Source organism: Heloderma suspectum, chromosome 14 (assembly GCF_057233095.1).
Source record: "Heloderma suspectum isolate Gila_16-S chromosome 14, 16-S_ref, whole genome shotgun sequence".
Taxonomy (NCBI): Eukaryota; Metazoa; Chordata; class Lepidosauria; order Squamata; family Helodermatidae; genus Heloderma; species Heloderma suspectum.
In genome coordinates this window covers 5,300,586-5,325,646 of record NC_139471.1, presented here as the reverse complement: position 1 = coordinate 5,325,646, position 25,061 = coordinate 5,300,586, and the positions used below count along the sequence as shown (strand labels likewise).

The 25,061-nt window shown below is 52.3% G+C and overlaps 3 protein-coding genes and 1 non-coding gene across 8 annotated transcripts in view; 2 read left to right on the top strand and 2 right to left on the bottom strand.

Annotated features, from left to right (window-relative positions):
* Nucleotides 1-6,580, bottom strand: part of LRSAM1 (leucine rich repeat and sterile alpha motif containing 1) — a 37,132-nt gene extending 30,552 nt beyond the window's left edge. The window contains exons 1-4 of one of the 5 annotated variants that reach the window (XR_014785888.1): nt 6,472-6,580; nt 3,286-3,379; nt 2,199-2,255; nt 1,019-1,063 (exon numbers count right to left, since the gene is read on the bottom strand). Coding sequence is in view for 4 of the 5 variants with exons in the window: in XM_084820979.1 (XP_084677105.1) it covers nt 1,019-1,063; nt 2,199-2,255; nt 3,286-3,379; nt 6,009-6,025 (213 nt within the window). In the remaining variant the exon portion in view is untranslated. Of the gene's footprint in view, nt 1-1,018; nt 1,064-2,198; nt 2,256-3,285; nt 3,442-6,008; nt 6,436-6,471 lie in introns of those variants that run through there. The other 4 variants (XM_084820980.1, XM_084820981.1, XM_084820979.1 and 1 more) reach the window with 4 other exon arrangements.
* A 554-nt stretch (nt 6,581-7,134) lies between these two features.
* RPL12 (ribosomal protein L12) lies at nt 7,135-17,425 on the top strand. The gene is made up of 7 exons (XM_084820974.1): nt 7,135-7,272; nt 9,191-9,264; nt 10,271-10,369; nt 13,904-13,985; nt 15,684-15,770; nt 17,115-17,227; nt 17,330-17,425. The coding sequence occupies exons 1-7, from the start codon at nt 7,236-7,238 to the stop codon at nt 17,333-17,335; spliced, it is 498 nt and encodes a 165-aa protein (XP_084677100.1). The 5' UTR covers nt 7,135-7,235; the 3' UTR covers nt 17,336-17,425.
* LOC146335596 (small nucleolar RNA SNORA65) lies at nt 15,442-15,572 on the top strand. Its single transcript, XR_014785983.1, has one exon. It is a non-coding gene; the product is annotated as a small nucleolar RNA SNORA65 (small nucleolar RNA).
* A 1,440-nt stretch (nt 17,426-18,865) lies between the features above and the next one.
* Nucleotides 18,866-23,730, bottom strand: STPG3 (sperm-tail PG-rich repeat containing 3). Its single transcript, XM_084820975.1, has 5 exons — nt 23,657-23,730; nt 22,418-22,506; nt 20,354-20,465; nt 19,799-19,924; nt 18,866-19,057 (listed from the first exon to the last, which is right to left on the bottom strand). The coding sequence occupies exons 1-5, from the start codon at nt 23,715-23,717 to the stop codon at nt 18,924-18,926; spliced, it is 522 nt and encodes a 173-aa protein (XP_084677101.1). The 5' UTR covers nt 23,718-23,730; the 3' UTR covers nt 18,866-18,923.
* Nucleotides 23,731-25,061: the final 1,331 nt, after the last annotated feature.

Below are 25,061 nucleotides of genomic sequence, written 5' to 3'. Positions count from 1 at the left end.
TAATCATTCGTCTCCACACTTTCCTGAAAGGGTCCTCAATCCCAAATCAGTCAGGACGCACCCACCATCTTGAGCTGTGGGAATATTCCACGTTTTCAAGGAGGCTGGTTTTTAAGACTCAGGGTGGTCTATATCTTGTTCCGCCACCCCCATGAAGGCTCCTCCTCCCTCAGCTCTCACCACCAGCAGCCGATCCAGCAGGCTGTACTGCAGGAGATGAGAGGGGAACCGGGGCCATTCCACCAGCCCTGCTGAAAGACTTCATTTTTTTCCTCTTCCCATCTCATCCCTTTTTCCTTGTGGCATGTGTATTTTTAGATTGTAAGCCTTCGGGGCAGAGCCTGTCTCATCTTACTGACTGCATGTAAGCTGAGGGGTGGGATGAAAAAACGAACTTGAAATAAATAAAGCGAATAAATCAGCTGGGGAACGCGATTCAGAAATAGTCCTCAGCAGCAAGGCACTGGGGAATCTTGGACTGTTTTGCTCCCAGGAAAAACTCCACTGGGGACTTTAAAGGAAGTTAAAAAAAATAAAAATAAAAAGAGAGGAAAAACTGTTACACTCTCAAAGCACATGGGCCAGGATTCAAACATCTATGCCTAAAGGACTTCTAAGGGCTTGTGGGACTTTGCTGATGGTTTGCTTCCAGCTTCTTGCTTGGGATTGGATGCTACACCAGAAGCTCCAAGACTCGAATTGGCCTATATTGGGTGTACGGATCCTGCCTCTCGGTTCTTTGGACCCCAGCTTTTGTGCTCATTTTTATTTATTATTATTACATTTATATCCCACTTTTTTCCTCCTGCAAGGAAGTCAAGGCGGCACTCACATGGTCCTCCCCCCCCATTTTATCCTTACAACAACCCTGTGAGGTAGGTTATGCCGAGAATCATCGACTGGTCCAAAGTCACCCAGGAACTTCACAGCCAAGTGGGGACAAGAACCTGGGTCTCCCCAGCCCAACACTCTAACCACTACACCATGCTGGCTAATATATCAGTAATGCGCCTCTTACCTTCTTCTGCAGGACTTTACAGGTGGCAAAGGCTCCATACGGAAGCTAAAAGCACAGACACACAAAAGAAACCAAATCTCAGTCAGGTAAAATATAATGAAAAGAACCTGAGGGAGTTAGAAGGGATTCTTCACACTGATTCACTGGCTCAAGGCAGACTCGCCCAATCTGGGGCCCTCCAGATGTGTTGGACTGCAACTGCCATCATCCCCAGGGAATGATGGGAGTTGCAGTCCAACAATCCAGAAGGCACCAGTTGGGGAAAGTGGACTCAAAGTCTGTGATGCAACATGACACCTCCCCCTCCCCCCTGCTGTAGTGAACAGCAAATGTGTCCCACTGCATGAAAGATGAAAGGACTGGGAGAGAAATGAGAAGGAGAAGCTGCCTAATCTTGTGCTTCCTTGCTGAACGTAATGGTCCAAGGCAACTCTCCAGGAACGCAGGGCCAGGCAGGAAGTCCTCTGCACAGCCCTGCCTCCGAAGCAAAGAGCAGAGGAGCAACCCACTCTGGGGTCACCTCCATCCCTGACAGATCGGAGATGGGCTGCAACACGGCAACCCCAAGCTGCCTCTGTGTCAGTCCCAAGCCACGACCCAGACGTGACACTGGCAGAGCTTCCTATCCTAAGCGGTCCAGGGGGCGCTGCCAGACACTTAGATTCAGGGCCCAGGCCCACAGGACACAACTCTGCATATGCTAATTTGTATCTGCATATGCAAATTCAGAAAAATGTTCTGGGATTGAAATTTCACAGGAGGCAAAGCTGGCCAATTCATTTCTCATCCAAACTATCTCGAAGAACATGAGTTCTTCCATTAATCTGCACCTTGCCGCAGGCTATCCCAAACCTACGGAAAAAGAGTTTTTCTCAGTTTTATTGCCATGGAGAGGAAGATTTTAAGGGAGAGGTGTTGCTGCATGTGGGGAGGGGCAGTAAACTTTTCCCTCCCCAGCTGCAATCCCCCTTGAAAAATCAGCCCTGCATAGCAATTAAACAGAGAAAAAAACCTTCCGTTGGCATCAATGGACATTCAGGGTCCTGAGATAAAGAACCGGGGGCCCTGGGATACAGAACTGGGGCTAGGGCTCCATGGGCCCAGGCCTAGCAATACCAACTGCCAGCACCCTCGCATGCCCCTGTCCAACTCGCCTTCGTCAGCGTCACAGAGAACGTACCTCTGAGAGTTCACATTTGGATATATCGAGGATATCATCAGCCCCCGCTTCCTTTGCCTGTTGAGGGACAGAAACAGTGAGCTACGCTTGCCAAATCAGAACATCATTTTCACCCACGAGACCATTGGTGGCTCTTAATTGCGAACACTTGTTGCTCGACACAAAAACTGAAGCGATGTGGCATGTAAGTGAGCTCCACTGGGGATCCTGCTTATCATTCTCAAGTTGTCAATGTTGAGCGCTCCGAGCCCTGCAAGTGCGGGGTGGAGATGACCTGTCTCAAACAAATGAGGGCAAGGGATGGTCACAGATGTTGGCTTCACCAAGCTTCCATGGGGGACACAGGTGGGCGAGAGAGAGGCTGCGCTGTAGTCCTGCTAAGGAGCCACCGGAGCGGGGCTTTTGCCCATTGCAGCTCATACCTTCCTCTGCAGAGGGAGACAGGTACACAGGTCTGTTTCTATGCTGCCTTATGTCACATCTTCAGGAAGAGGCCTTACATCAGGTGGGGCTATTTGCCCACCTGACTCAGTATTGCTAACCGTAGGGGTGTTAAAGCGCCGGCCTGTGGGCGAAATCCAGCCCACCTTGAGTCCCGATCCAGCCCACTGGGGTCCCCCAAATGGCCACGCCTCATTTCCCCGACCACAGGTTGCTTGGGGGTTTCCTAGCTTCTGTGCAGTTTTCACCCCCATTCTAAAAGGGTGGAAGCCTCCCCTGAAGCTTAGTAAGACCTTTAAGCGAAAATATGCGGGTGCTGACAGCCCTGCCCCCTTTTGCATTTGGCCCCGCCCACCCCAGGAAGGTGGCCTCCGAGAGCTTCTCTGAAATGGAATCGGGGCCTTGTGCTGAAAGAGACAAGGCATCCTCGTAGGAAGTCAAGCTTCACAGCAACGCCAATGTTCTTCGTGACGTATAATTTTGGCATCCCCATTTCTCCACTAAGGGCACTGCCAAGCCCAGAAAAGACTGAAGGGAGGAGGGACACTATTGTTTGAAGCTTCTGGAAGCTTCCTCAGAATTCCTCGGTGGGATCCCTTTCGGCTGGGGGTGGCCAGTCGAGGTCCCGTTCCCCGGCGTGACCTACCAGGCACATTTGGTACTCAAGGCGTTTCCGGGCTTCATCACTGGGCTTCCGTTTCCGGAAGAAGAGCAGCATCTTCAGCTTCTTTCCCTTTATCCTGATTCAGAGGCGGAAGATGGTCAACAGAAGAGGCAGGCAAGGTGGGAGAGTGAGTACAACCTGAGCGACAGGAATTCCCAGGTGACATTCCGGTCACTCCCACAAGCACCAGCTCTTGTCCAACGGGTTCTGCTCAATCTACCACCCCGCCTCCTTAAAATGACAACATGATCCTCCTCCTCTCCATTCTATCCTCACAACAACCCTAAGAGGTAGGTTAGGCAGAGAGTCTCGGACTGGCTCAAAGTCACCCAGTGAGCTTCATGGCTGAACAGGCGCTCGAACCCAAGACCAACACTCTAACCACTAAACCACATTGGCTCTCATCACCATACCACACAAATAACTGTGTATCTTTAAAAACAGCCCACCAGCCAGACAAATCAACCGCTGCAGCTTTTTCGGGCATGAAAGTGCCATGGAAAACCTCTGGGGCCATTTCTGGTAAAGGCACGGGAGCCAGAAGAAGATGACGATAAAGGAGAAAACCTTAACCTTGGCCTCTTTCTCACTGTGCTAGTCTACCTGTGCCAAGACTGTACCACTGTGGACCGAGGGGGGGGGGCATTGCTTGCTCTGTACACAGACACAAAATAAATGAATCCCTGAACATAGAAAACTGGCTAGCACCTTTTTCCCTGGCATGCTAGCCTTCTATTCTTGTTTTTGTTTTGGAATGAAAGAACATTCCATCACACAAAGGTCACCCAGAGAGCTAGAATTATTGGGTGACTGATAAACTGAACATATAAATCAGGTCTTTCTGTAGGGCACATGCTTATTAGAGCCATGCGCACATCTATGCGTGTCTTTGTTTTACCTTTTAAATTTATTGTTATGATTATAATGCATAGGCATATCTGCAAGAGGAGGTGGAGGAGGGAAAGGGAACGGCTGGATCACCTGGACATGTATAAAACCGAAAATCTTTCGATAAAAGGTTAATACGACATAAAATAAATAGGAACCCTGGAAAAAAGTCTGAAATAATGCTCAGACACTCTCCACCAACTACGTCTCGGTGAGCATTTTTTAATGTATTAGTTAGATTTCTAATCCCACGTGTTCAGAGCAGCTTACATTAGCTGTTCCCCCATCCTGGCTTTCTCCTCCTGCTAAAGGCCATCTGTCGGTCCGTGAGGAGCCCCACAACCTCAGGGCTCAGCCGTCGGTCCGTGAGGAGCCCCACCACCTCAGGGCTCAGCCGTCGGTCCGTGAGGAGCCCCACCACCTCAGGGCTCAGCCCTCGGTCCGTGAGGAGCCCCACCACCTCAGGGCTCAGCCCTCGGTCCGTGAGGAGCCCCACCACCTCAGGGCTCAGCCCTCGGTCCGTGAGGAGCCCCACCACCTCAGGGCTCAGCCCTCGGTCCGTGAGGAGCCCCACCACCTCAGGGCTCAGCCCTCGGTCCGTGAGGAGCCCCACCACCTCAGGGCTCAGCCCTCGGTCCGTGAGGAGCCCCACCACCTCAGGGCTCAGCCCTCGGTCCGTGAGGAGCCCCACCACCTCAGGGCTCAGCCCTCGGTCCGTGAGGAGCCCCACCACCTCAGGGCTCAGCCCTCGGTCCGTGAGGAGCCCCACCACCTCAGGGCTCAGCCCTCGGTCCGTGAGGAGCCCCACCACCTCAGGGCTCAGCCCTCGGTCCGTGAGGAGCCCCACCACCTCAGGGCTCAGCCCTCGGTCCGTGAGGAGCCCCACCACCTCAGGGCTCAGCCCTCGGTCCGTGAGGAGCCCCACAACCTCAGGGCTCAGCCCTCGGTCCGTGAGGAGCCCCACAACCTCAGGGCTCAGCCCTCGGTCCGTGAGGAGCCCCACAACCTCAGGGCTCAGCCCTCGGTCCGTGAGGAGCCCCACAACCTCAGGGCTCAGCCCTCGGTCCGTGAGGAGCCCCACAACCTCAGGGCTCAGCCCTCGGTCCGTGAGGAGCCCCACAACCTCAGGGCTCAGCCCTCGGTCCGTGAGGAGCCCCACAACCTCAGGGCTCAGCCCTCGGTCCGTGAGGAGCCCCACAACCTCAGGGCTCAGCCCTCGGTCCGTGAGGAGCCCCACAACCTCAGGGCTCAGCCCTCGGTCCGTGAGGAGCCCCACAACCTCAGGGCTCAGCCCTCGGTCCGTGAGGAGCCCCACAACCTCAGGGCTCAGCCCTCGGTCCGTGAGGAGCCCCACAACCTCAGGGCTCAGCCCTCGGTCCGTGAGGAGCCCCACAACCTCAGGGCTCAGCCCTCGGTCCGTGAGGAGCCCCACAACCTCAGGGCTCAGCCCTCGGTCCGTGAGGAGCCCCACAACCTCAGGGCTCAGCCCTCGGTCCGTGAGGAGCCCCACAACCTCAGGGCTCAGCCCTCGGTCCGTGAGGAGCCCCACAACCTCAGGGCTCAGCCCTCGGTCCGTGAGGAGCCCCACAACCTCAGGGCTCAGCCCTCGGTCCGTGAGGAGCCCCACAACCTCAGGGCTCAGCCCTCGGTCCGTGAGGAGCCCCACAACCTCAGGGCTCAGCCTTCGGGTCTTTATGGGACCCCCATTATCTCAGGGCTCAGCCGCCGGTCTGTGAGGAACCCCATAACCTCAGGGCTCACCTGTCAGTCTTTATGGGACCCCCATGATCTCAGGCTACAGCCCTCCACACACTTACCTGAGAGCTAGCCCCATTAGAGAAGACAGACGGGCTTATTTCCAAGTCAAGGCGCTCTTAAAGCGAGGCTGGCGGCTCCGGAGAACTGGGATTCCAGGCAGAAACTCAACAGGTGCAGCTTGGTTTCTGCCCGTCATGCCAGCTTGTGTACAGGCGGCAGGCGCCCGGGAGGAGGGGGGACGCGAAGGGGCCACCGCGATGACTTATGCAGGAGCCTCGCACAAGGCGGCCAGGAGCGCAGCACCGAGGCCACGCCCGGAAACAAGGGCGGGCGGGCGGGGCGGCCCCTGAGCAGCGGCCCGCCCACAACCCTGGCAACGAGCCCAGCCCTGAGGGGAACGGGCGAGGCAGGCTCCGCCCACCGCGGTACTGTCCCCTCCCGCGCCCCGTACTTGAGGGCTCCTTCCATACAGGTCTCTTCCACGCCGCCTGGGCAGTGTCCCCTCTCGCGCTCCGTACTTACCGGCTCATCCCTTGCCCCCGTCACCAAACGACGAGCCGCCCCAGGAAATTTCTACGTCTTGTCCCCCGCCCCCATGTCGGTCGTTTCCCATAAGCACCTCCTCCGTTCCGCGCCCACAAAGAGGCAGAGGCCAGAGCGTCTCCCGGGCCCGCCCGCCTTCCTCTGCCCGGAGCCAAAATGGCACCCGTGGCCTCTTTCCCCCCCTCAGCAGTGCCCGCAGTAGCCGCGGCGGCGGAGCTTATAGGATCTCGCGAGACTGAGATTGGGACCGCAGCGGGGTTTGAATGAGACTGAGGCGGGGCAAAGGAGTCCATAGAGGAACATTTCGGGGAGGTTTTATTAGCACTTCCGATACACATTTGAACCCGGGTTCTTGTTTCCTCAAGCGAAGTAGAGAGGGGGTTTGACCATTGAGACGTCAGGGGATAGAACGGCGACAGTGTTTTCAATTTACGACGGAAGTTTAGGCCGCGCGCACGGCTTGTTTTCCTATCTCAACGGCAGGCGTGACGCTGCCTTTTTTTCCTTTGCCCAAACCTAACATGGCTTCCGTAGCCTCACCCTCCCATAGCCGTGCCCACCTGCGTGAGGACGCGGGATCTCGGCTACTGCGGCTCGCGAGATCGCGCCGGGTATGTCTCGCGGGATCTTGGCTGGGCCGCCCTCTTGCTCCTCTTTACCTCCGGCTAGACGGCCGGCTCCGCCGCTCCTCCGGATCCGCCGCCATCCGCGCCGGCGCGTAGCCCGCCGCCCGCTCCGCCGCCATGCCGCCCAAGTTCGACCCCAACGAGATCAAAGTCGGTGAGTCTTGAGGCCAGGCGGGTTGGGCGTAGTGGCTCATTTCGGGATTGGGCCTGAGGAGCGTCGCGGGACTGGCCCGTTCCAAGGGCGATGCGTGGCTCGTGCAGCGACAGCACGTGTGAATGCTTCGCTCCCGTGTCCAGGCTGCCTTTCGGGCTGTGTGCCCCGCTCAGGCGTACGTGACCTTGCCCTTGGAAATTCTTGACCTTTATATTATTTTTTTACTTTTTCTGTGGTTATTAGTATTTTACTTTCTATCATCATTTTTTCATTATATTATTATTAATATAATATATTATTTTCTATCATTTTTCTATTATATTATTTTTTTTAGCCGTCGTTGTTGTTATTATCACAATCGTTGTCATCATGATTTATTTACTACATTTGTATCCCGACATTTTTCCTCTTGCAAGGAACCCAAAGCGGCTTATGCAGTCTTCCTCTCTGTTTTATCCTCGCAACAATCCTGTGATGTCGGTTAGGGTCAGTGACTGGCCCAAAGCCGACCCGTGAGCTTCTTGGCTGAGTGGTTTCCCAGGTCCAGTGCTCTAATCTCTACACCACACTGGCTCTTTAGATATTAATATTTTATTCATATCTAGTCTACTATTACATCGAGATGTGAAGGCCTGGGGGAAAAATACAGGAAGAAAGGGTGGGAGAATTCAGGAAAAACGGGGTTTTTTTTACCAATTTTTAAAAAATTACTAGGAAGGAATTTGTGTGTCTTTGTGTTTAAACTGTTCTCTTTTCCTCCCATTTTTTTTGGTTTTCTGGCCTTTAACTCTCTAGTGTTATATCTTATTTTGGTGGTATGAGTTCAGATGTCTGCTATATCCCTTAATTTTATATATTTAGGGTGCAAACCTATGCAGTTTAGCCTGGCTGGCTGGGGAATGCTGGGAGTTGTAGGACTTTTTTTCTGTCTAAACCTGCATAGAATTGTGCCCTAACTAAGTTTGTACCCTGTTTCCATACATAGAGAGTTGTCTTATGCCTGGTCAGACTGTGTGTCCATGCCGCCCAATATTATCTACTGAGATTGGTACCAGCACACTGGGGTTTCTGATGCAGGTCTTTCACCTCGATCCTTTTAACTGGGAGTTTCTGTATGCAAAGTGTAGGAAGGAAAACGGGAAACAGCCTCATACCATACAAGAATGTTCATTAATCTATGTTCGCGTAGTCTGCAATTCTGACCAGCAGCAGCTGTCAGGGTTTCATGCAGGAGTGTTTCCCAGATGCACCTGGAGATGCCAGGGATCAAACCTGGAATCTTTTGCATGTGAAACACTTGCTCTGGTGCTGAAGTGTAGTCCTTTCCTTAAGACGTAGGAAGCTGGTTCAGTTCACTTATTACATTTCTGTACTGCCTAGTAGCCAAAGCTCTGGGCAGTTTACAAAGATTAGAGCCCTAAAAATACAGGATATAAAACCCAGTGTATGCAAATATAACAGTTTTAAAACAACCAGTAGTAAATCCCAGGAACCTATTAGAACCTTACCAGAGGAAGGCTTCGGATTGCAGATCGAAGCATATAGGTAGGTTCAGACTGGGGGAGTCGCACCCTTCCTTCTTTTAACCTACTACGGGCTACTCTGACAGTGCTTCTCCAGGGTCTTGTCCAGGACTCTTCTGTCATCAGCTACCTGCACACGTCTCGGGTCCCCTTGTATGCATGCCAAGTTTCGAGTATCCAGGTTTTATGGTCTTGCAACTATGACACGGTCGGATGGACAGGCACACGTCCACTTTTATTGTTGTAGATAAGCACTTCATGCTGTTTTAAGGTTGTGGGCTTGCTGTAGTGACCGTTTTGCCATGGGCATCCTAGTGGGCAATGTAGATCTGCCTTTTGTTGCTTTGTGCTTGTCCAGGGCTGATGTTGTGTGCTGTTTTGTTCCCCTCCTGCAGTGTTCTTGAGATGCACCGGGGGTGAAGTGGGTGCTACTTCTGCTCTGGCTCCAAAAATCGGACCTCTGGGTCTGGTAAGCTCGCTCTGTTTTTTCTAAAGTAGTTCAGTCTGGATATCCAGAGTCTCCTCCTTATGTGACAAACTCTCCCAAGCTAGCTAATTTTTAAGAGGCTTGATTTGGGGACATTATGACGTTACTGTACAAATGTGGAGGCTTGTAAATTGCCTCTTGGCTGGTTATAACCACCCGCAGGCCACCAACCATGGCTACTTTGCAGAACTCTGTCCCTTTATGTCATCCCATGTGCCACCAGTGGCTAATGCAGCTTGCCTACAGACACAAACTGCTTGAGGACTAGAAACTTTTATAAGCGTATCTGCAAAACTGGTAGATTTGAAGCTTAAGTTTTCAGCATGTTTTGACTTGAGATCTCATACGAGAGAATGTAGTTCAACCTTAATGAAGTACCTAATCTCAGCTCAGCTGCTGGTTTTGAGAAGGTGGTGTGGAGTGAAGTGTCCTCTTCCTTTGCTTGCAACTGCTATCCACTTTGCAGCAGCTTAAAAAAAAATCTGGTCTGGTAGCTGAAGTCTGGTTTTGGCTAGCCCTGCCCTAGAAACGTTCCCATAGAGCTACATCCTGATTTGTGGTGATCCATCCAACTTCTTGTGGGCTAGTAACATCTCTAGTTTATTTGCAAGGCAGAACTTTGTTTTAGGGTGAACATTTTCAGCATATTGTGGGCAATACTGAAAGGAAACTGGTATTCCTGGAGGATGAAGCCATGAACAGCTACTAGTCCTAATGGCTATATGCTACCTCCAGTATTAGAGGCAGAGTGCCTCCGTACACCAGTTGCTGGGGAAGATGGGCGGGAGGGTGCTGTTGCACTCATGTCCTGCTTGTGGGTGTCTCACAGGCAGCTGGTTGACCACTGTGTGAACAGAATGCTCGACTAGATGGACCCTTGGTCTAATCCAGCACGGCGCTTCTTGGGTTCTTACTACAAGGGTTTTGTTTTCTGCATTGGCCACCTGGCAGCGTAGTAGCTCCATCATGCCTTTGTTCTTCTTTCCAGTCTCCCAAAAAGGTGGGGGACGACATCGCCAAGGCCACCGGTGACTGGAAAGGGCTGAGGATCACCGTGAAGCTGACCATCCAGAACAGGCAAGCTCAGGTACAGGCAACGCCAGAAGGGACAGCTCTGTGGCCAGTGCACCCTGGGTCATGCGAGCCTCAGTCCCGGCAGGGTCGACTCAGCCCTTCATCCTTCCGAGGTCGATAAAATGAGTGCCACTCAGCAGGCTGTGTGGGAGGTCTCTGGGGCCGGACCTCAAAAACGTGGCCCTTGGGGGTGACCGGGTGAGTGGGTTTGCAGGAGCTGGTCATTGAGGGTTGCAGAGTTGCGTGGGTGAGCACTGTTCTATGGGGACACTGACCAGCTGAAGCCCTATGTCTTGATGAGAGCATCTGTGTCTGGGGGCGTTGGCTTGCTAAGAATCCCCAGCTTTGAAAAAAGATTTCCAATTTCTCTTCCCGAGCTCCTAATAATTCTATATAGTGCCTTTTGAGTGTTCAGATCGCTGCTGCATTATTATTACTTATTATTACATTTTTATGCTGCCCAATAGTCAAAGTTCTCTGGGCGGTGTCGAAAAGATCAGTTGAAACTGCAATATAAAATAGAATCTAAAAACCACCTACATACCAAAACAGCATAAAGCCACCAAAATAGCATAAAGCCAGCACAACCACATTTAGGCTGTAATCTAAATCTTTACCGCTGCCCTGCCAGGCAGGTCTTACCCCCTTATTGTAGACTAGCAGACAGACTTGATTTCACGCAAGTTGGAATAGCGCGGAGTTTGACCCATCTGGCAGAGTTGGACACGTTATTTCCGCCCTGTCTGAGTGGAGCCACACCTCCTGCCCCCCCAGGGCACAGCCCCTGTCACAGTGCAGCCCTAGAGCCACCTAAGGGTGGGATCTGCCTACTCGATTCCCCTGGGGGAGGTCTGCACCCCAGCAGAGGGGAGGGAGCAGGCGTCTCACTCTGTCTCAGCTGCCTAATCTCCCCTGCCTTCAAAATAGGGATGGTGGAGAATTTTTCACGGATTTCAGTGAGGCCGAATGCACCGGCATTCGGCCCCCACAAATCCGTGGCGGAACAGCCTGCTGCCCCCCCCACGGATTCCCCCCGGGACAAGACTTACCTGGGGCAGTTTTTCAGGGCTCCGGCGGTGGCTGGTCTTTCGACTGGCTGCCGTGGCTGCCGTTTGCATTCTGGTCTTTGCCGTGATAGGCTGCGTAAGTCTTTACGTAGCCTATCATGGCAAGCCAATCAAAAAACCCGGCGTACGCAAATGGCGGCGGTTACGGTGGCCACCATTTGCGTTCCTTATTTTTCACTGTTTTAGTCTGCATAAATATATACGTTGACTATTATGGCGAAAAATAAGGGGAACGCAAATAGCGTAGTGGGCGCTATTTGCGTTCCTTTTTTATTCTTACATAGGCTACATAAGTCTATGTAAGAATAAAAAAGGAACGCAAATAGCGCCCACCACGCTATTTGCGTTCCCCTTATTTTTCGCCATAATAGTCTGTGTAAATATTTACGTAGACTAAAACGGCGAAAAATAAGGAACGCAAATGGCGGCTGCCGTAGCCTCTGCTATTTGCATACGCCTTTTTTTTTTTACCCAGCTGTGATAGGCTACGTAAGTCTTTACGTAGCCTATCATGGCTCCCTGGCTGGATGCAGATGCGGCTGCTATTTGCATCCGCACCATCCAGTCAGCGGCCGGAAATCCGGCTGCAGACGGCCCTGGCCTGGCTGGCTGCTCTGCAGAGCCGCCGCGGGGCAGAGCCGGCTGTCGAGGATTCCAGGGGGGAGGACCGGATCGCCTCCTCCCCCGTCGAGGATTCCGGGGGGAGGGACGGAGCGCCTCCCCCCCTCCAGCGGATGCCGCCACCGGAACAAGGTAAGGGATTCGTACCCCACTTCAAAGTCTAAATGCTGGTTAGGGAAGTCTGCCATCTAGTGGCTGAAGATGTTCCTGCAAGCCTCAACCACATGGACACATTTAAATGAGTTAAAATTGCAGAGCCCTTACTGGGGTTGGCACTAACCCACTTGGCTGGTGTCTTTGTCTATCAAAGAGATCACGACTCCACAGAACTTGTTTGAACTTGGGTGCGGGGAGAGGTGCAAATGTTCCTCAAGTCATAGAGGCGTTTAAACTCCCCTGACCCCCATTGCAGACAGGGGTGGTGTGATTACACAGGTGCTGTAGGTCTGAGCTAAAATCCTGGGCATCCTTCAGCTTTTCTTACAGCCAGAAGGGTCAAATCTCAGGCCTGTGATCTGCCCTGCCTGGGCTCCTAATCCTGCCCTCTGGGGTTCCCCAGTGGCCACGCCCCCTGCCTATGGCCCTCCTTTCTCCCAGCCCCCAGTAGTTAGTTGATTTCCTGGGTTTTGCACTTTTTTCTCATTCTAAAATTTGAAATGCCTCTCCAAAGAATGCTACATTCCTGGTAGCAAGAGCTGTATGCTAAAATATCGTAGTATTTTGGCCCTGCTGTTTTGGTTTTGTTCCCCCCTCCCCTGTTGGAATGTGCCCCCCCCCCCCCGAGTACTTCTCTGAAATTGAGTCCTGCCGACGAGGTTCTGTGCTCCTGCTGTACAGCCACCCGCCACCGTGTCTTTCGTACAACCGTGACTGGCTCGTTCCAGTGGTGAGCTGAGAGCAAACAGCCCCCCAGCTTAGGAAGCAGAGCTCTTCTTTGGCCGTGACGAGCCCTGTGCCGAAAAGCTGGGGACATAATCTGGGGGGGGGGGGATCAGCTGTTCAGTGGGCAGGAAGGGAAAGCGAGGCAAAGGGTTAGGGGGAAGAGAAAGAGCAAGGCTAGAAGCTTGGAGGAGGTGGGGGGAGAAACAGCAAAGAGATGGGGAGCAGAGAAATAGTGAGGCTAGAGGCTGGGAGGGGGAAGAAACAGCAAGATAAAGGGATGAGTGGGGAAGAAAAAGCAAAGCCAAGGGCTAGGGATGGAGAAGGGAGAGAACCAGCGAGAAAAGGGGTTGGAGGAGAGAAATAGCGAGGCCAGAGGCTGGGAGTGGAGTGTGAGAGCGAAGGGAAAATGTCTGTATGGGCAGGAGGTTGGGCAGGCCAGGAAGCAACTCTTTCCTTTTCCCTCTCCCTCCCAGCCTCTAGTCTTGCTACTTCTCTCCCTGCCCCCCCCCCGACTATCAGGTCCTGCGGCAGCCATTGTGTGAGTAGCCGCATCCTCTATGGGAGCCATTTTGTGGTGGTGCCCACAGCAGTTTCTAAAGTTCCCAGATGTGCCCACCAATCCGAAAAGGTTGGGGACCCCTGGTGTAGGACATAGCAAGCATGTAAAGAGAAGCAACCACTGCGGTTTTAAGAGATTATATGTTTTGCATTAAAGTTAAATTATATATTAAACCGGGTTATTTGTAAAAGAGAAACTTGCAGCTGCAACTTTTAACAGACAATTGGAATTCAGTAGAAATATTTAAAATGATTTGAAGTCATTTTGTTGATTTCACTCTGCCAACGTGTGCTGTTGGGAGGCGCTGTTGTGGCCGGAGCGGGGGGCTGCTTTCCTGGCAGCCTTTGCGGCACCAGCAGCTTCACTCTCTCCCCACCGCCATCTCACAAGGCTCCAATTTGGCTCTTTTGCCCTCCAGATTGAGGTGGTCCCATCCGCCTCTGCCTTGATCATCAAAGCGCTGAAGGAGCCTCCCCGCGACCGCAAGAAGCAAAAGAACAGTGAGTGTCGGGTGGGGATGTGCATTGCTTTGTCTTCTGGGGTCGGGCTTAGCCGGGATGGGGGCCGTCTCGGCTGGCCATGCCGTTCAGATGGCAAGGAATGGCTCTCTTGGCTCAGCTGGAACTGTGTGGTGTGGATCTGTCTATGGGACCCAGAGAATTTAGCCAAGGGTTGAATGTTTAGGGAGAGGGCTCTTAACAGATGACAGGATGGAAGGAAGTAAATCTGCTTTTCACTTTGCTGGTGTCTAAATTTGTGTCCAGCCTCTCTCGTGGCTCCCGGTTAATGAATCTCGGGGAAATAGAGTGCTGTGCAGGGGCATTGCTAGACGCGTAAGTTTCGGAGCCCACATCCACAGGACACAGCTCTGCGTAAAATGTGCACGTGCTAATTGCTATATAGCAGTTAGCACTATATAGCAATATATATATATGCAAACTTAGAAGGAATTACTAGGATTTATTTCAGTTTCACAGGAGGCAGAGCTAGGCAATTAAGCTGTTCAAATCATCTCCCATAAAATAAATTCTGTGAATTTGCACTCTGACCCAGATCATCCCAAACAAACGGAAAGCATTTGTTTCTAAACTTAGTTGTCACGCAGGGAATTATTTTTGAGGGGTGTTCCAGCAGTTGGGGAGGGGAAAGTTAACCCTTCCCTCCCCAGCTGCAGGCCCCTTGAACGCTGCCCCCTGCATGGCAACTAAGCCGAGAAAAACAACCTTCCGTTGGCACCAACAGACACTTGGAGCTCTGTGGAAAAGGTCCTGAGAAATAGAACCGGGCCAGGCGCCATGAGTCTAGGCATGTCACCTGTTCTGTGATTAAGCAGTAGACAGCAAGGCAGTTGTGAAAGTGGGTGTGTGGGTATCATTATATTTCATTTCTATACCACCTGAAGCTAGCCGAAGCTCTGTGGGCAGTTCACAACAATTCACAAAATCACAAACCACAGACACAAGATATTAAAACACAGCATAAAATTTCAGTATACAAAACTTAAAGCAATTTCAACAGCTAACCAGTTCAATATATACTAGGCCTGTTCAAGAGAGCTGACATAAATTCCCCATTATATGCCATTGAATGCCTGGGGGCAGAGGGCTGTCTGAACCTGGCGCTGAAAAGATGACGGTGTTGGTGCCAGGTGGGCCTCGGCGCAGAGATTATTCCAGCCGCGTACTGGTTTACAACGACCGGGATGGCATGAACAGGCTTACTTTATGCTAAGATTATTATTGGAAAGTGCAGCCCAAGCTACCTTAATAAGCACCCTTTTGTCTTGTATTGGAGCTGCACTCGCGTTCAGTCATACTCCTAATGCCTGCCAAGATGAAAAAGCATAGCAAGTGGACTGCTGCAATGCCCAGGATCTGGAGGAAAAGAAGTCCAACGCTGGCATAAAGTGTGCAAACGTGGCAGTCCCCTTCTGCGCCCTTTTCCCGGCCGCAGCCACCCGCCACTGTGCCTGCCTGAGCTCAGCAGTGGCTCGTACATTCCAGTGGTGAGCTGAGAGGAACACCCCATTCTAGGAAACAGGGCTATTCTCTCCGTGGGTAACTCTGTGCCGAGAACTGGGAACACTGTGCAGGGCCGAGGGCTCCTCCTCTCCTTCAGGGAGGAGCAGCCGATGACTTCCTGTGCGTGGCTTCCGTGGCCAGCCTGGAGAGACTGATGGGGCTCATTCTTCGTTACAGTCAAGCACAGCGGCAGCGTCAGCTTCGATGAGATCGTCAGCATCGCCCGGCAGATGAGGCACAGGTCCTTGGCCCGGGAGCTCTCAGGTAGAAGTGAGGGGGAGGATGGAAGTGCCCCAGTGGGTACGGTCAGGTGCCCCGATCACTAGTTCCCTGCACCGCATGGCAATGGTTGAATGGATGAAGCTTCCCTTTTTACTCTCATCAGCTCGCGGGTCTGTCTAGCCCAATATTAATTAGATTTCTTTACTGACTAATAGCTGAAGCGCTCTGGCCAGTCCATAACCATTAAGACCGCAACATTCATCATAAAATACAGTATAAAATGTTGCAATACTGCCTGTTTATTTAACATATTTGTAATCCTGCTTTTGGGTCCAAAAGGCTCTTGGAGGGGCGTATGTATAATCAGTGAAACAAGCCAGTCCCTGCCCTGCAGGTGGACAATCTCAAAATGCAAGGAGAAAGGGGCGGGGAGGGAAAAAGAGAACTGAAGTTGCCTTTCAGCGGGGCCAGCGGAATGGCCCTGCTTCTCCCTCAGTACAGCCTGCTGGAATGGCTGCCGGGGGTGACAGTTGAGGGAGGTTGAGCCTGGAAGCCTTCTGCATGCAAGGCTGTTCCTCTCCCAGGGAGTTCAGCCTCCCCTCCAAACATGCAGTTGCCATACGCACAGTCAGATGCATGGGTCCATCCAGCCCAGTATTTATCTATTGCTGGCAGCGGCATGCAAATCTCCCACTGATCTCTCGGCCCTCTGTTGTTCTAAACTGCCCCAGCTTGGTGGTCTCCAGTGAGCACAAACGGCTCTTGACGTGTCTGGCGGGAGCCCAAATAATTGGGCATGTTCTAGCTCAGCCTTTCCCAGACTGGGGCCCTCCCAATGGGTTGAGCTACTGGCTGGGAATTTCCATTCCGTTTATTATATTCTGTACTGCCCCATAGCCAGAGCTCTCTGGGCGGTTCACAAACGTGAGAGTTGTCATCCGAGCACTTCTTGTTGGGCCCTAGGTTGGGGAAGGTGGTTCTGGGTGGTGATGCCTAGCTTAAGTGGAGCCCCTAGAATAGGTCACCCTTGTCTTCCGGAGAGCCTGCAGATGGCCCAGAGTTCCTTGGTGCACGCAAGTCTCCTTGGGCAGCAGGAGGGGACCCTTCGTCTGAAAGATACAGGTGGGGGGCTTGGGGGTGTGCTGATCCTGGCTTTGCTGTGAGACCTGAGATGGCGGTGGCTGTGTTGGGGAGCAGGCTGAGGGAGACGGGAAGGCCTGGCCCCGGGGCACAGTCACTGGGCCCTCCTCCTGTGCCAGCCCCTTGAAATAAAGGGAGCTGCGAACGCTGCTCCAGGTTGTACCCACGTTAGAGCTGTCGGCCTGCTAGGGCACTCGGGAGCGTGTGGGCCCGAGAGTGAGCCTGTTGATTCCTGCCCCCCTGCAGGGACCATTAAGGAGATCCTGGGAACCGCCCAGTCTGTGGGCTGCAGTATTGACGGCAGGCACCCCCATGACGTCATAGACGACATTAATAGTGGTGCTGTTGAATGTCCGGCGGTAAGTGCCTCCCCCCCATTGTCTTAATCGCCTCCCCTTGTTGCTAAACTGAACTAGCTCATCTTAAGACACACGCAAACCATGTTCTTCCCTCCTCCACAGGGCTAAGGCTGCTGCCCGAGTGGACTCAACACAAGTTCTGTATCGTGAATCTTGGTTAAAAAACTAAAAAATGCAGTTCGTCTATGATGCTCCATGCATGAAGGTCTGGTTCTTTTCTGCTGCGTTCTTTCCCGCCACGCACCCCTTCTTGGGCAGGTTAGGGTGATCACGCTGTAAGAAAATCGGGACTCGAGGACACCTCGGGGTTTGGGTGGGGGATGTCTCACCTAGCGTGTATGCTCTGTGCATTAAAAACAAAACTTTAGACCAAGGCAACTGGGATTTTGTGTGAGCTGTATTCTGAGGCTGGTACCAGCTCGGTACAGCTGCATGATTTCCCTTTGTAGAAGATGGTCTTCTCCAACCTGGTCCATTCCAGATGTGTTATGCTGCAGCTTCCAGAATTCCCAGCCAGTATGACCGAAGGCCATGTTGGCTGGGAATTATGGGAGCTGTAGTCCAACACCTGTTGAAGGGGCCAAGTTGAAGGCTGGTGGAAGGACACAAGCACCATGCCAGACAAGTTCTGCACATTATGAACATAGAAAGCTGCCTTCAAACCATAAGCGTCCCCAACCTTCTTGGGTCAGCGAGCACATTCAGAATTTTAAGAGGGTGTTGGGCGTGCTCTCAGAAAATGGCTGCCATGGGGGTTGCCCATTCACAAAATGGCTGCCATGGTGGACAAATTGCTGAGGCTAAAAGATAAGCAACTTGCCTGAGAACCTGAGTCCAAGGCAGAGGTGAGGCTTAGCTCCAAAACGCAAGGCCGCTCTTTGGAACCCAAATAAAGATGGTGCTGGAGGGCAGCACTTTGCTTTACAGCATGCCGGCCTCCCAGTTTGTTTAATTTTTTTTTTTTCAATCTTAAATAAGAGATCTGGGTTCTAGTCCCCACTCAGCTATGAAACTCACTGGGTGGCTTTGGACCATTCACTGTGTCAGCCTCATCTACCTCACAGTCATGTGAGGATAAAATGGAGAGGAGGATCATATATACTGCCTTGGGCTCCTTGGAGGAAAGGTGGGTTATAAATGGAACATATTAATGAAATGGGGGAGTCTGAATTCTAACATCTAACCCCTTCCTCTTATTTTGGAAGGCTCAGGAATTCTCTCCCTCTGCAACTGTAAGGTCACACAAACTTGCTGTGTAAAAAGCATGTTTTAAGCAGGATCGGGCAGCATGTGCCCCCCCCAGATTTTTTGTCCTACAACTCCCATGATCCCTCACTATTAACTATGCTGCTAGGGCTGATGGGAGTTGTAGGCCAGAACATCTAGAGGGCCACAAGTTGCCCTGTGCCTTTAAAAGGTTTTTTCCCTTAAAGCGAAAGGTTTTCTCTCCCACAAACAAGATTCCTCTGCCCATTCACTCTGCCCATGTAGCTTCCTGCGCTTATGTTTTTATATACATTTCCCCATTTGTGTGGGTTCGGCTGATGCCTGGATGGCTCAGAGAGCAGGAGGGAAGGCGCCCCGTGGTTTTTGTAAAACACATTTCAGCCTGTATTGGTTAGAACAGCTGCCTTGAATGTTCCACTCGGCCGAAGGGCCAAGCGGCGGGGCGGCGCGCTCCCTGGCGCCAGCAGCCTCACAGTGTTGAAAACGGCCCTGTCTCGTGCTTCTTGGGCCGCCGCACGCCTTGGATGAAGAAGCTGGGGGAGCTGGGCAGGCGCGCATCGTGCCCCCTCGCCACGTTGTAAGCGCCGGGACCGGGGGAGCCCCCTGCAAGCAAGAGAGAAGGCGGCAGCTGCTGAGGCTTGGGTGGTGGGACTGCTGAGGGAGCCTGCACACTGAAAGCTACAATGGAGTCAATTGAAAAACCATTAAAAATGCCTTGTGAAGGTTTGTCTAATCCAGGGGTGGGTAATGTGTAGGCCAACAAATCCAGAGAGCTACAACTCCCACTGGCTCCCGCCACTGGCTATGCTTGGGTGGCGGGTGACTTTAGCCTGAAGGCCAAATTCAATTTCAGAGAAGATTTTGGCGTCCACCTTCTAGTGGTGGCCAAAATACCAGCCTATTTTGGCTCGCATCATTTGCTGCTGGGCACTAAGGAGAGTCATTAGAAACTTTTAGAATGGGGGGAAAACTGCACAAAAGCTGGGAAATGACCCAGCAGTTTGGGGGGGGGGGGCTCCCTGGGAAGGCTGGACTGGAATCCCAGCAGAGCAGGGTTTGGTCCTGAGGTTCCTGTGAGCCGCTTCAGCTTTGACTATAGAGCCAACTCTTTCCTGCAGGGGTGGGTAATTTGTGTCCCTCCAGATACTTCAGTCTACCTCGAGGGTGGGGAACCTCTGGCCCGTGAGTCTCGTGTGGCCCCCCTCCAGCCTGTGGAAGTCTTGGGCTCCCTCTGCAGCCCCCACCCTCTAGCCTGGATGCTGCTGGGGACTTTGGGAGAGGACGCTTCCTGAAGGAGCAGGTGTTCAGACATCTGTAAGGATGGTGGCTTCCAATGTTCCTCACCTTTTCCAGCCCACCTGTGCCCAGTTAGCGGTGCGGGGCTGATAATGCAGGAAGGCGATCTGTACAGCACGTAGTTGTAGGCGCGCTCTGTGTCGTACTTATTGGGTGCTGGGTCGTTGACCGTGTCTAGCAGAAAGGGAAGGGGGTGAGAGTTGAGGAAGCTGGGTGGTTTGGAGGACCAGAGATGGGGCGGGGGTGTCATGAGTTGGTATTGTTGGGCACATCTTGAGGCCCACACCCTAGGAGGGGCCCAGCTTGTCCTCCTCGCTGTTGCTGCTGGTTCACCTGCCCTCTTTGAGCAAGCCAACAGTTATAGGTGCGAGAAGAAGGGGCAGCACTGTCTCTTCCCCTTGCTGTTTCCTTCTTGGGGGTGGTATGGATTGGACCCAGACAGAGGCCAAGCAAAGGGGGAGAGGGGGCAGACCACTGAAGGCTCCTCATCTTGCAAAACTTGGACTGGCCACTCCTCAAATAGGCATTAGATGCCCTAGTTGCCCGGAACAAGCCAAGAACTGCCCTCCCCAGAGAAGGAAAAGACGCCTGCGATGTCCTCACCTTTGTTGATGAAAGAGAACTCGCCCTTGTGGCCGATGGTGAAATTTGGGCTGTTGGGCCGGTTGGCCAGCTGAGAACCCAGGGGTTGGCCGTAGTGGAAAGGAGAGGGCCACTGCAAAGAACAGGTGTGAGAGCGGCACTAGAGTAGTCCTGTACAGAGGGAGCCAGGGAGGAGAGGGGAAGCGGGGCCATTCTGCCAGTCCTGCTGAAAGGCTTTTTCCTCCCCTCTCCCCATCTCTCTTTCCTTGTGTGTTGTGTTTTACCTTTTTTTAGGATAAAAACACTGTACATAAAGACTAGAACCTGAAGGAGCCCAGTTCAAATCCCCTCTCAGCCCCGAACCATGCTCTGTGACATTTGTGTCAGTCGCTCTCCAACTAACCTACCGCATGTGGTTGTTAGGATAAAATGGGGGCACAAAAGGAGATGCCAGATAAGCCATCCCAAACTCCTTTGAGGAAAAGTGGCCTAAAAGACTTTGATTACAAGTCATTACAGACAACGTGTGGTTTAAAGCTTTAGGGCGCAATCCTATGCAGGCTGGCTGGGGAATGCTGGGAGTTGTAGGCCTTTTCTCTGTCTAAACATGCATAGGGTTGTGCCCTTAGTTGGTGAACTGTCCAGACAACTTCGGCTGTTGCGTGTTACAGAAATGTAATAAGATGGAAATTATTATTATTACATTTCTATAACACCCAATAACCAAAGCGCTCTGGGCAGTTCACCAACTAAAGCTTTAAACCACGCGTTGTCTGTAGTGAGTTGTAATGATTTTTCTTGTTTAATAAACTTAAGCATACAATATAAAAGTATAACAAAACAATGTTAAAAATCTTTGAAAAGTTTAAAACAATAAAACCGAAGTAAAATTGCTAGCAGCAGTGCAACGTCTACAAAGCATTAATGCAGTTTTTTTTTTAAAGGAACTAAAAATATTTGATTTGATATGTGCGGGGGTGTAGAACCAAAGGCCCAGGGGCCAAATCTGGCCCTGCTGGACTCCTCTTCCTGCCCTTCAGGGTTCCCCAGAGGGCCATGCCCCCTTCCCCTGGTACCGCCCCCTTTCTCCCTACCACCAATCATTTAGTAGCTTTCCTGGCTTTGGCATATCCCCCCCTCCCAAATTCTAAAAGCCTGAGAGTCCTCTCTTAAAGCTTTTAGTTACTGGCAGTCAGAGCTTTGAGCTAAAATATGCTGGCAGTTTTAGCCCCGCCCCTTTGCCCACTGGAATGCGGCCCCCGAGAACTTCTCCGAAATGGAATTTGGCCCTCAGGCTAAAAGACAATCAACACCCCTGTTGTAGGGTTTCCTCCCCACAACCTCTATCATCCCTGAGATGTTCTGAGCGCCTGTTTATGCCACCAGAATCCAGAGATCCTAGGTTTATTCATTCCCTTTTCCTCCATGCACAGAGTGGTGTAGTGGAAATGGGGTGCACAGAGTCATGGCGTTGTCAGCACTTTTTAATTAGCAAGGATGCTGATGTCATTGCCACCCCGCTCGGACTCCCCTGTTCGCTCTAAGCTGAGCTGCAATCCTCACAGTAGCTGGGGGGAAATTGATTTTCTCAGCAACACTGTATTGTTCCCTGCTGCGATGCAAAGTATTTGCGGGGGCTTAGTCTGGAATGGGCAGGGAAGACCCATTGGCTTTACCAAAGACCGGCTCCTGCTGGAGGTGAAAACTCCTAGTACTGGTTTGCTGATTTTGGGCAACGCATCAGTCTTCCGTTTTTGGACTCTTCTTGGTGATGATCTTGAGGAGCGCCCATCCTTCAAAATGTGCTAGTGCCCACACTGCCAACTCCTTTGGTCTCTTCCTCCTCCTGCAGGCTCTGGGCAGGCTGCAACACTGAGGCTCACCTGGAAGTGAGCTGGAGAGCCAGTGGTGGTCCCCAGTCCACAGTTTTGAGCAACGGTGGAGAGATTCAGCACCCATGCGATCATGCAGGAAAGGCTCCACCCCACCCCGATCTGCCTAGCACAGCCCTCCATCCCCCTTCCTCTGACCTGCAGGGGGCTCAGCTTGGCAGGGACATCCCCCCGCCCCAAGAGTGGCACATACGTTTGTTTCACAGGCAAAATCCACTTTCCTGATGAATGGGTTCTTGCTCAGGAACCAAGATTTCTGCCAGGCCCGACGCCCTCCACCATCTAGAGAGAAATGAAAATAGACTATTGGTTTTTTTTAAAGCTTTATAAGCCACCTTTGGGGGAAAACCCAAGGCAGCATACAAAATGTAAAGCCACAAAGCACAATAGAAGAAAGATAATAATAATAAAGAATATGGTCAACATTAACAATAAAACCAGCTAACACCTCTTCAAGAAGACGCCCAATGAAGCAGGAGTGGGGAACTTCAGGCCTGGGGTTGAAATCTGGCCTGCTTGTGGCCCAATCCAGCCCTTCCCTGAATGACCACACCCTTTTCTCCCAAGCAGTGATCATTTGTTGGTTTCCTGCCTTGGGTGAATTTTCTCCATTCTAAAAGGCTGAGATGCCTCCTAAGGCTTCAGTACTGGCAGGAAGCTTTCAGCTAAAATATGCTGGCATTTTTGCCTTCAATTTCCACCCACCACGGGAATGCAACTCCCCCCCCCCCCGACATAGACTGCTGGGCTTGGGCATGCAGGCGGCATTGTAAATTGCCTGCCTGGTGCAAAGGTTGTGGATATCATGTGTCATCGAGGTTGACAGCTGTGCTGGCTGGGGATAATGGGGGTTGTAGTCCAAAGCAACAGCAAGGCACCCAGTTGGGGAAAAGCTGTCCTAGGATCATATAAACATGATTTCCCCCAAACTGCAGCTGCAAGTGGTAGTACGCTCCATGCTAAGCTCTCTGCTACTTGGTTCTGCTGCATTTGTAGACCAGGACAAATTGATCCCGAGTGAGGTTTCCTTTCCACCTCTGTCCTCTGTGATGTTGTGAAGGATGCTCCAGTTCCCAAGAGGTTCCCAAGCTCCCCAAATAAGTAAGCAGTGCCGGCACAAGGTTTTGCCCCGCATGAGGCGGGAGAAAAGCGGCTGCTGCCACACACACGCACACCCTGCACTGCATGGACGCTTGCTTGTCTCTCCCTGAAGAGCAGCATAGGCTGGCAAAAGACAGTCGCAGAGTCTGAGAAGATTGCCTGTGCTTCAAGGGAGCTCCTCGTCCTCCGTTAGCTCTGGCTAAGCAGGAGACTGGGGGGCTGCTCTGGAGCAGGGGGCCCCCGGGGATCATCCGGAGCATGGCAGATCTCGGCTAGCTTCCCAGCCAGGCATTTTTGACAGGGCGACCTTTGACACAGGCCTTGCCCGTACCTCTCGGGGGCGTCTTCCACCCGAAGGTGTAGGACGGAGCGTTGGTTTCCCTGCAGGTCATGTTAGGCGGTCGGTATGCTGCTGGCCCGGGGCTGTCTATGTTCACCATCAGCTGCAGCCGGCCTTCTGATTTTGCTGGAGATCCTAGAGCAAACAAACACGGCGATTGATGGATTGCTGGGGTATGCACAAGATCACTGTGGCTGAGATGGGGAGGGATGGAGGGGAAAGGGAACCAGATGGGTCAGCTTGCCAACTGCCCTCCCTCCAAAGAGCCTGGTCTCCCTCTTTGCCTTTAACAGCAGCTTGAAGAAACAGGCGGGCACTTTTCAAGCCATAGAGATCAGTGTCACGTTCCTTCAAGTGCCTGAATTGTGGTATAGTATGCAAGCCTCGAGAATGTCCAGCGTTTGGAAAGACTTGTAATAAATGTGGCATGAAAAATCGTTATGCCAGATTATTGAAAGCAGCATCTTTAACTCTTGATAAAGGACAACAAAGATACCAGTCCACTCCCTTCCTGATCAACGCACTCTGGGAAACAAAGCTTCTGGCTACACTTCTTTGCTAGTTAAGGACTAGCTTCTTTACAGATGCAGATTCCAGGAAACGGCTAATCCGCACATCTACGAATATCAGGAATATCAGTAGAGGATACGTGGAAGTTAGAGAAGTTGCCAGCAACTTCATGGCCAGACTGGCTTTGCAGGGATGCCCCTCCCTTAGGGGGGCTACGCTGGCTTCCATGAGTGGCCGACCTGGCAGAGCATCTGAACCCTGCCCTGAGCTTTTCCCGCTTCGGACCCTGGTGAACCTCAAGTCACGCCCCTCGCCCTCCTCCGAAACTCGAGTTCTCATGGTGGAGGAAGGGGGGAGCCGTTCAGGCTGAGCCATCTATGTGTCAAGGTCTTGGGAAGAAAGTCTCGCCATATCTGGGCTCACTAGGGAGGGGGCCTCCCTCTGTTCTGGCTGTTCCCGTTCTGATTCCGAATTGGAGCTGCCAGACCGCTCCACATGTTCAGATTCATTCCTGGCAATTGGTGTCCATGCCTACTGCAAAAGTCTTTGGATCGAGCTGTTAAAGGCACTGGAGCGGGGGCGGGGGCAAAGTTGGCAGCCTTGCTAGCTTGCAGGGCAAAACACAAAGCTCCAGTCTGTTGAGGACAAATCAATAATATATGGATGCTTTCCTTATATTATGCCCCCTACGTGGGTTCCTTGTGCCATTAAGAGGTGAATGATGGTAAGAACCAGGGCAGGTGCAAGACATTTTGTTGCTTGTGGGGAAGGATAAGATGGCTCTCCCCCCGCCAGACACACATGCAATTCGACGGGGGCTGCCTCAGGAGGATGGAAATGGCCGAGGGGCTCACGGGAATGAGCAGGTGGCCTTACTCGGAATGGT